Source organism: Haematobia irritans, chromosome 3 (assembly GCF_050003625.1).
Source record: "Haematobia irritans isolate KBUSLIRL chromosome 3, ASM5000362v1, whole genome shotgun sequence".
NCBI lineage: Eukaryota > Metazoa > Arthropoda > Insecta > Diptera > Muscidae > Haematobia > Haematobia irritans.
In genome coordinates this window covers 22,865,726-22,876,894 of record NC_134399.1, presented here as the reverse complement: position 1 = coordinate 22,876,894, position 11,169 = coordinate 22,865,726, and the positions used below count along the sequence as shown (strand labels likewise).

General features: G+C 38.4%; 1 protein-coding gene across 1 annotated transcript; it reads right to left on the bottom strand.

Moving 5' to 3' along the window:
* Positions 1-275: 275 nt before the first annotated feature.
* On the bottom strand, positions 276-9,890 carry LOC142229723 (uncharacterized). Its single transcript, XM_075300293.1, has 6 exons — positions 9,501-9,890; positions 5,701-9,180; positions 5,482-5,616; positions 2,644-2,718; positions 2,257-2,574; positions 276-2,194 (listed from the first exon to the last, which is right to left on the bottom strand). Exons 2-6 carry the CDS (start codon positions 9,031-9,033, stop codon positions 1,214-1,216), a joined length of 4,842 nt encoding a protein of 1,613 aa, XP_075156408.1. The 5' UTR covers positions 9,034-9,180; positions 9,501-9,890; the 3' UTR covers positions 276-1,213.
* Between the last annotated feature and the right edge of the window lie 1,279 nt (positions 9,891-11,169).

Here is an 11,169-nt window from a genome sequence, read left to right as displayed (position 1 = left end):
ATAGAAATAAAATTTAGACAAAATTTTCTATAGAGATACTATTTTGACAAAATTTTCTATAGAGATAAAATTTTGTCAAAATTTTCTAAAGAGATACAATTTTGTCAAAATTTTCTATAGAGATATAATTTTGATTTTGCCAAAATTTTCTAAAAAGATAAAATTTTGTCAAAATTTTCTATAGAGATACAATTTTGACAAAATTTTCTATTGAGTTAAAATTTTGATAAAATCTTCTATAGAAATAAAATTTGTTGGTAAAATATTCTCCAAATTTTACCACAAATCTACCAAATTTAAAAAAATCTTTCTTTGAAGTTTTCAATCATATTTTTGTGGTTATTTAAATTTTTTTTTTTGAATTTTGTTCAAATTTTATTTCTATAGAAAATTGAAGTACCTCTTAGTTGGAGATGAATGTTTTTGAAAAATCTACCAAACCATCAAGAATTCTACCAATCTACGAAACACTAAAAAAATTTACCATTTTTGGTAGAATTCTACCAACTGTGGCAACCGTGGTTTTGTTACCGATACTATTTTGAAGTCTCAATTTTTTTCGGTAAACTATGGATCTTAAAGTCCATATTTTTACTTTCGAAAATTGATCGATTTAACACATTTATTCTAAATGATTAGGTAGCTCCATCTATTTTGATTATTTGTACTATTTTTTGGGGATTTTAAATGAACCATATGGCAACGCAGATTGGAATGAAAATGATTTCGATTGATTTAAATCAGTGTTGCCATGTGTTTTACGAGCGAAATTTGCACTAAAATAAAATTGCAGTATGAACGGAGGATAGAACACCCTGATTTCGATCTTATCAATGAGTGCTGGCTGATTCTTGTCTTCCTTTTTATAGTCGGGTACGACTGGCGTTTCATACTTAGAGAAGCTTTGATATTCTTCCATCGTTGAAATTAAAAATCTATGATTATTGATCGCATAAATTTAACCAACATTTAGGATTTCTATCGAAAAGTTGGATAGCGACATTATTGTACAAATAAACTTGTAATCTGAACAGCGTGTTATCAATTCAATCGTATATATAATTTATACAACAAATCTTCATATATATACGAATAGTAAACGTTCTTTCTTTTTCTTGATTATTGCAGTTCTACATTTTTGTAGGAGCCTTTCTCACCTCGTCCATTGCTCCCTTCTTCTTCTTCTCTCAATCTTTCTCTATGATTTGATTTCTTACGTGCTATGATATCTCTTTTTATGTTTGTACAATCCGGCATATTGAGCAAATTTCATGTCACATTTATCACACTTAAATCTCTTGGTATCACTGTGCAACATTAAATGAGCATAATAGGAGGAACCCTTGACAAATGACTTTCCACATATGGGACAATCTTTGTCACGTATATTCAAATGCCAACGCGTATGACGGTCCCTTTCGAAAGCCGTAAAGAAAGCCTTCGGACAATGATCACATTTGAAGTTTTTCTTGTCAGTGTGCCTTAGAACATGCTGATTCAGTTTAGAGGCATTCACAAAGGATAGACCACATTTCTCACAAATATAGGGACATTCTTTGGTATGTGTCCTTACATGAATCTTAAGGGAATGTGAGGTGAAGAATTTCTTAGGGCACATTGAACATTCAAAATTCCGCACGCCTTCGTGTCTTAAAAGATGGTGGCCCAAATTTCCTCGATTGCTGAATTTAACACCGCATATATGGCAAACATTGTCTAGATTTTGGGTAACTGGTACCTCAGTATTTGCATTACGGAATCTTCGCCGCTTGGGTTCATGAACCTTTCTTACATGATTGTTGAAGTCGGTTAGTCTCTTGAAATCTCCACCACAGATATCACATTCAAATGGATCGATGTGGGCATCGATGAAACTGAACTCCTCGTAATACTCAAATTCGGGGAAGAACTTTTGTTTATTGTTCAGACAACGCAAGCGTTTCTTTTTCTCCGCCCGATATTGCGTGCGAAGCTCAATGATGCGATTTTTAATACGCTCGGGATTTATATCCTTGTTGGTCTCCTCCTGTAAACGATTGCACATGATGTTTATATTGCGCTGTTTCACCGGCCTTTTATTAAAATCTGGATCTCTTATATTCCATAGCTGGGAAAGATCTCTGTAGATTTCAATGAGTTTCAATGTAGTACTACGTTGGTGTATAGATCTTCCCAATTCATTGCTGACAGCAATCTACAAAAGAAATCAAAAATTAAATGTCAAATTCAAAAATATCTCATATTCGCGATTCTTACCACATCATCCAAAAACATAAGATCCTGATAGAATACCCATTTAATATCATTGGGATTTTGCTCTGCTGTTAGTTTCTTATAATATTTGGCATAATCGATGAGCTTTCTGTATAGAGATCGCCATGAGAAATTCCTATGTATGGCTTTATTGAATTCGGTGGTTAAAGCAAACCAAGCTTGACGTCTCAAACTTCTGGTGTTATAATCCAAATGATTCGGATCCCATAGCTGGCGATAGCGACGGTAGATGGATATCATCAGGCGTATCTCCTCATCAGATAATCTTGCCGATTGTGTATCACCATCTCCTGAATGGTACTATTTGATGAAAACAAAATGTTATTCGTTAGAATGTTGAATAGTGGTTTATGAAATTTTATAATTTACCTCTTCATCCTCGGCATAGGCTTTGGTTCTATTCGGTCTTCGACGTCCATCGAGCTTAGGGAGATCTTCTCGACGCTGAAAATAAAATTAAATGTATATAAGTGATGGTCAAGTTTTTCAATTTCCTATGGTGGGATATACATATAACCATATCGGGTTCGGTTCGGTAGGCCCCCGTCTTCCTAATAGCGAGACCTGTAAAATGTACAGGTGTCAACATTTGGGAGATGGGATATAAACAGACTGGGCCCGACTTTGAGGCTAATAATAAAAGTGAGGGTGGGATTTTTCAATTTCGAATGGTAGGGTATAGATGTAAACATGTCGGGTTTAGTTCGGTAGCCTCCCGTCTACCAAACGGCGAGACCAGTAACATGTACCAGCGGTGCAGGTATTGTCATTTGGGAGACGGGATGTAATAAAACTTGGCCCGAATTTGAAGAGAGCAGTTCACCACCTATGGTATTACAATGGACTGCATAGTCTAAGTGAGCCTAAAAATATCGTATTGCCACTAGACAACGGATTGACTATAGACAACGGTAAACCAATTTATCTGAATATTATGGAACAAAAAATGGAAGTGTTTCGGGCACACGATGCGGAAGCTTCCACGCGATATAACAACACATACGTTAATTTAAAAAAAAAAAATAGCATAGCCCGAGGAGAGTAGGAGGACAGGAGGACCGTGGAGTATGAAGGACGTGTTTTGAGGATGATGAGACTTTGGCTCCTCTGCCTTTACTAGGCAAAGAGCTAACCATATCGGTTAAGATGGGACCTGGTCTAGCTTGGAAAAAAGGGACTGGAGTACGTTGTTGAAGAAGAAGTTTGAACGCACAACAAGTCGATGAATAGGTACGGATAAAGAGATGGGGACCAATGCAACGGCCAGAAGAGAGAAAATACTATGGGATGACACAGATAATAAACTACTCAAGAAGACTAGGATGACAGTCAGAAGACCCGTAGGAATAATGACCGGGCACCTCGAATTGAGAGTACAGTAGCGAATAGGAGTCGCAGAGAATGGTGTATGTAGGCCCTATTTGGAGAATAATCAGATTTTGGAACACTTTTACTAGGCAAAGAGTTAACCATATCGGTGAAGAGGTGTTTCGGGCCTTGGCCCAGCTGTGAAACAGGGACTGGCGGCTCGAGAGTTCCTGGTATAAAAGACGGTTGCGATGGAAAGAAGAATTTAGAGCGCACAACGAGCCGATGAATGGACACGTAGACACATAAAGCCAATGAACCAATGCAACGGTCGGAAGGGCGACGAAAACACAATGGGGTGACCCAGTTAAGAAAAAATGGACAAGAACTCAAGAAGAGTAGGACGACCATGGGAATAATAACCGGCAACTAGAATTGAGAGCACATATATGCTGAATAGGAGCAGCAGAGGATGGTGCATGTAGGGCGAGTTTTGAGGATGACGAGACCTTGGAGCACTACCTTTGTCACTGCGCTGACAATGAGTTAATAATATCGGTGAGGAGGTATTCGGGACCTGGCCAGATCGGAAACAGGGAGAGAATGGGCACGGGAGACACATAAATCGGTGTGGACCAATGCAATGGTCGGAGGGGCGACGATAATACTATGGGGTGAAGCAGATAAGAAAAAAACTTGGTAACTACTCAAGGAGAGCAGGACGATAGTCAAGACAACTATGGGGATAATAACCGGGTAACTAGAATTAAGCGCACATCTTTGCTCTTAATTGTGCAAGTAGTGCGAGTGACTACCTTTGTCACTGTCCTTCCTTTACTCGACAAATAGTTAACCATATTGGTGAAGAAGTGATCCGGGACCTGACCCAAATGGGAAAGAGGGACTGGAAACAAAGACACAGAGTTCCTGAAATAAATCAAGGATACGATGGAAAGAAGATGTTAGAGCGCACAACAAGTCGAATACTGGCTTAGGTGTATGTCAGCCGACATAAGACAGGACAAACTGAATCCTATTTTCAACCTAACCTATGCTCTTTATAGTATTGGATGAAAGCCTTGAAGTAAGGCCAAGTAACTGCACAGTGATCTTGGGCTCATTCAAGAAGGAAATAAGGACAAGGTTGGTATAAAATTCAACAGTTTGGTGGCCGGATCTTTGGTAACTTTTTTAGTCTCAGAATCAGGGCTGCGGAATAGAGCCAAAATCCTCAGAATTCGACTTCTGGACTCGAATTCTGCTCAAAATCACCAATTAACTTGGTGTAGCCCTTCCTCCCCAAATAGACAAAATTACGCATTGATGGAGGAATATTACATTAGGTGGACTCAAAAGCCAAGGGCGTCCACAAAGGTCTTGTGCTCAATCAAGAAGGAAGTAAGCATGAAGTTGGCATAAAAACTAAGATCAGTGTGGTGGCCGCGACTTTGGTACCTTTTTAGCAAAGAAAGTACGCTATTTGGTATCTCGTTCAACCTTCTTCAAGTTCATATATTAAAATATGAAAACGGATATAGAATCAGGGCTGTGGAAAGGAGCTAAAATCCTCGGAATTTGATTTCTAGACTCGATATTTCTTGAACCATGCTACGCTTAAGAGGAGAGAGAACCGATAAATTTCGCCCTCTCATATCCTAAATAAATCACCTCTATCGCCTCAACAAGGACATTCAGTCCAAACATAACACATTGACTTTTCTAAATCTTTTTATTAAACCCACAATAACACGCCTCCGTGCTCCATGGTGGCAATCATATGACATTAAAGCGAATGTCATTATGTTATAGACAATACAATGTACGTGCCTAACAGACATAAACAGGGCGTTTAGGACAATGTCTTCAAGTAAAAATAAAATATACTACATAATTACTTACCGTAGCCGATGTTATTGAGCTTCTCACACTTGAGGCATCATCCGATTGCAAAGGGAATTCAATGGTGGTAGCACTACTACTTGTCGAATCGATAAACATGGTTACATCTTCGGGGCTATCACATGAATGCAGATACTACAAGAAAAGATTAACAGAGAAACAATTTAGCCTCCCACATGGTTGTATGCCTCTTCACACTCTTTTAGTGGCACAACATACCGTATCTAGAGTTTTTGGAGCAAATTCCTCATCTTCATTAGAGACATTTTCAATGATTTCGGCCATTATTTGATCTTCCATTGGCAAGCCATTTACAGCTGTGGCACGATTTACACCTTCACCGCTGGTGGCTATTTCAACTTCCTGGGCTACTTTCAAGGGTTTTATGAAAACCGATACGGAATTTTGATCTTTTGCTTTCATGCTTATCTCGAATTTCTCATTGGTGCCACAAAGCACAGTGTCATCATTATTATCCAATGGCAGAGTACTGCTGGCTTCCAGAGTTTCCTCTTGCTCATCTTCATCCTCCTCTTCTAGGATGTTGCCATGATTGTAGGTCTCAATGTGTTCCTTAAAGCTGAATAAACTTTCAAAGATTTTACCACACATACGACAAACGAAAGGATCAATATGTTTATCGAGGAATTGCATTCTTTCATAGTGCTTGAATGTAGGTTCGAAGGTTATACGTTCCACTTGGGCATGTAGATGGCGTATTTTCTCTAAACGATAACATTTCCTCAAGGAGCGAATACGTTTCTGTACCCCACTGGAGGAAAGAAATATGCCAATATCTTTAAGCTCTGCACTAATGCTCTGGTAGGCCTTGGTTCTCTCCTTAACTTGGCGCACTTTGTAACAACGCACATGCCATAGGACCAAATACTTTCGATATATTTCCAATATCTTTTCATTTTGTTGCTCATAGACCTCACGACGTTTTTGCAAAGAACGATGCTGTTCCAAGAATGACATTTGCTCATAGTAAGGAAATTTGGCACTCTCATCCAATTCACCCTCCCTTTGGATACGTTCCCTTTCTTTTAGATATCTCTGACAGAGTGTGGAAATTCTTATGCGTACCTCGGTTATATGGAATTTCCGACGGCAAAATTCATTCCAACGTTCAGTGATGTCCTGCCATGATTGACGGCACAAATGGGGTTCGCAAAACTCACGATGCGTTTGGTCCCATAGCCGTGTATGTTCCCTATACAACTCAATGAGTTTCAAGACATGCGTCTTATTCAGCTTCTCTCGCGGTTCATGGAATTCAAAATGTTCCTCCTCGGTTTTAGGTGACCCCGGTGAGGAAGGTGACGATTCCATGATATTTTCTCCCGTTAGACTGGTAGAGGCTATAGATCGATCATCATCGGGAAAATCATCATAATCCAATAGAGAGCAGGCCAATGACTCCAAATGTTCACTAAGCATTTCGGGTGACATATTGCCGGCATCATCGTAGATGGGAAGAATATGATCGTTTAGCGGAACGGTGGGTTGTATATCGCAAACTTCGACTGGTGTCAAAGAACGACGGCGACGGGTATTGCGTTTACTACGACCTATAGTGGAATTCGATGAATACGATGTTGAGGAAATAGTTGATGACGCTGACGAGGTATGTTCCCGGGCAATACGTTCACATTGTTTAACCAAGTAACGTATTTTACTAGACTTATCACTTTGGGGTGATGACATAGGTGTGTGGGATTGTTCACACTGGGCAGGAGGTGTTACAAAAGTATTACTATCGCAAGTTCTTGCTGGAGATGATGGTGCTAAAGATGGTGATGGACAGTCATATGATTCACTAGACAGAGAATTTGTAGGGGATTTCTTACAGGCTCTGGAATAAATACGACGCCTTTTAGGTTCTACATTCATTTCATGAATGGGCGAACTAGACGGTGTAATATCTTCTTCTGTTAATTCACTCTCATCTTTATCATTTTCAGTTTCAGACTTTTCAAGGAATTTTTTATATGATTTTAAAAATTTTCCTCGCGCAATTGTTGTAGATTCTCCAGATTTTTCTATAGACTTTCCCCCCAGTCTTTTTCTTTTGCGAAGCTGTGGTGAATCCTCATTACTCATACAATTCTCTACGTTGGGCGCCATTATTTGAACGCTTGTTTGATTGTTGACATTTAAAATTTCCACATTAGTGATTTCAATCACTGGACTTGTCTTAACTAATTTGCTATTGTCTTCTGGATAATTTGAAGTAATGTTCGTTTCTTGTGGCTGTTCAAAGTCTGGCTCGTCAATTTCACCTGCCGTCGCTGACTTCTGTAAGCTGGTGGAGGATTGTTGAATTTCTTGTTTTTCACAACTTTCTTTGGGCCAACAACAATTCTTGGGAACTTTAGTGGTTTCATGATCAATTGATATTTCTTTTGCTGTTAATTCGAATTGTTGCTGCAGCGGTTCGCATGCCTTGGTATTGGAGTCCATTGAGCTCTCATTGAACTCATATTCATTGAATGTAAATTCTCTTAAATCTCCCATAACTGTATTCTCTCTTTGCTGAGGCTCTTCTTTGCTCTCTTCACCTCTTGATGAGAGTTTTGATTCGTTTGAGTTTCGTAGAGTTGCGACGAACTCATGTTCTCTGCCTTCAGCTCTGCTTCCACTGCTACTGCTACTGGCACAGATGACTTCGTATTGTTTTGATTTTTGATTATGTTGTAGCTGTTGTTGTTGTTTGTTTATATCTTGAATTGGGATGCTGGTGTTTTTGGGGCTGTCTGAAGCCAAGAGTACCGTTGTTGCTAAAGTCTCATCGTCACCTTCTGTCATCACTTCCCTTTCCTCTTTCTCCACCATTTCCTCTTCGTCGTTTGCTTGATTGTTACTAATTACGTTGCCGCCGTCGTCGTGGTCGTTTTCTTCATTAACCTGCGTATTATCGATATTATTTTCTTGCTCAATCAATGCTTGCTGGAATGGTTCGAGTTCATCTTCGTCTTCCTCAAACATTTGCTGCGAAGATGATGGCGACAAATATTGAGCATTTTTTTCGTAACTTGCCTCCAGTTCATCATGATCATAGTCACAAAGGCCACTATCTTCATTGTTCTGCGGCGACAAAGCCAAGACATGATATAAATCATTTTGATCATCTTCATCGTCATCCTCATCCATATCTTCGCCATCAATGGTGAGTTTGCCTGTCCAATCGGTATGCCATGCCTCCATGTGCAAAGGGAATTCCGAGAGTGGACACAAGGGATGATCATCACAAAGACGACATTCCACAGCATAGAATTCACCCTCACAATGCCAAGTGAAAACTTCCCCACATCCCAAATGATCTGGAAAATTGGGTGAATTTGGATCAGCTGTAAAATCCTCCATACCCGAAGGATTAGGCTGGATATTCAATAGAGGTGAAGAGTCACGTTGCCTATTTGTTGGTGTGGGTGGTGGGGCCAACAGTAGAGGCTGTTGCAAAGCCTTGTGCAGTATGGCTTGAGGACTATTTGGATCCATAACGGCTTGATGTTTGCTCATTGTATGTGTGGTATGATGGGCTTTCAGCATTTTGAATATCCGGTTTCCGGCAAAAAATCAATAACGAACTTTCACTTTGGAATTTTCTTGTAGCGAGAGCGAGTGACTATCTCTCGGCGTTTCATTAAATCAATGTTGCTGACATTTTTCACTTCAGTATTATGCCGTTATAGGTATCTGCAAATGGACAACACCACATTTTTTAACGTTTTTTTTTTTGAACAACAACAAATTTTCTCATATATATCTATTAAAACAACAATAACAAAACAAAAAGAAAACAAGTCAACATCAAGCGCCAACACCTCAATGGATACTGGGGGTCGATCTACTTGCTAGGTAGGTTAGATGGTGGTGGCTGGTTGTTAGTTAGCCCGTCCGTCCGTATGTCTAGCTGTCTGGTTGACAGACTTGGCACTACGGGAATCTACTAGCTTTCATTTAAGCACAATTCATTGCCTAGATTCATTTATTTATTTATTCATTCACTCACTCACATTTTGTTGTTGTTGTTTTTTCTTCGTATAATGTGTGGACACATGGAGCCAGTCCATGGGCACCCAAAAGTGTGAGATTTTTTATTTTTCATATAAATTAAACACAATTAAATAATAACAGAGCAACAATAGCAACAACAACAACATCAGTTATAATAAAAACCAAAAATAATAAAACACACACACGAACGAACGAACGACCTCAAATGACAATAACACAACAAAATCTACTTTTGTACAATTCAACGAAAAAAATGATGTTTCTTCTTTTGATTTTTTTTAAATTAATTCACGCGCGCGCACGGCTCTCCGCTTTTAATTTAATGTGATGACGTCTTCAGCGTAACGTTCCAGTAACAACTGATGATCGTAGTTTTGTATGGTTTCAAAAGAGCAGCTTGATTTGTACCAAGAAGAAGAAATAGCAACAATACACTAATTACAACAACACCAAACGACATAAACAAGACCAAAAATCCACACGAATACGACGACGACCATACACTAAATAAAACTACCGATACAAAGCAGAGGCAGCATTAGCAGCGACAGCAGAGCTAGACTGTGGCAATAGTAACAACCAACCACTTTAAATATGGGTAATAATACCCAAATATCAAAATGCTGCTTTTGTTTGCGTCAACGTTATTGAATAAACTCTGCCAGCAGCCCAACAACAGCAACAAGAAGTTGAATGAACGTTAAAGGTATGATGAACAGAAATTAAAACAATAAAAAAACACTCTTCAGAAACCGAAGAACAACGAGTGTGATTGAACACCAAAAAGCCATAAACACAGACACACTCACTCACTCATATACCGTAAGGTAAATTATCGATAGAGCGAAAGAGAAAGCAAAAAATCAATACAATGAGATATGAGAGAGAGAGATTATTGGCAAAAAACGAACTAAGCTTAAATTGAACTACTTAGGCGGCGGGGTTGTATGGTAGACACGTTTTGTTGTTTCTGGTAAAGCTAGGCTTATATTTATTTGTGTTGGTGTTAAGGAGAATTTTTTAAAAGGTAAACAAAACGTTTAATGATCGATTAAAAACTAAACTCATACTCTTAATAAGGAGAAATATAATGCAAATAAAAAAATCAATTATGCACTCTACTCTCTTCTCTACAGTCTTTTAATTGTATAACAAGTCTGAGAAATCGCAGTTGATTGTATAAAGAAAGCTTACAGTTTTTCTTGGTTTCCTTTTGTGGATAACAACCACATAATAATTACATACAATTGTGGTTGCATAAATTAATGTGAATAAAAAAATCCAATTGTCATTGCACTTTCTTTACTAATCAAATGCATTGAATTGAAGATTCTTTCGGAATTTCATTGCACATAAACAAAATTAGTCTATGGATCAATGGATAGTATGACCGCCTTGAATACGGAGGATAATGGGTTCAATTACAGCCTCTCACAAAAAATAAAAATAACTTTTCTACGGTAACCTTATATAAGGTTGTAAGAGAATAATCTTCTCTTTGGATAGGGTTATAAGGAGAAGGCCTCTTTCCATTGATCGGCAATGAGAGAGAAGTATTTCCAGGTAGGAGAGCAAAATTTTGATGTAATAATATCGAAATAAATTTCGTAAAGCAATTTAAGTTAAAATCTATAGATTTTAGAAGAAGAATTTCTTTAGAAAAATTAT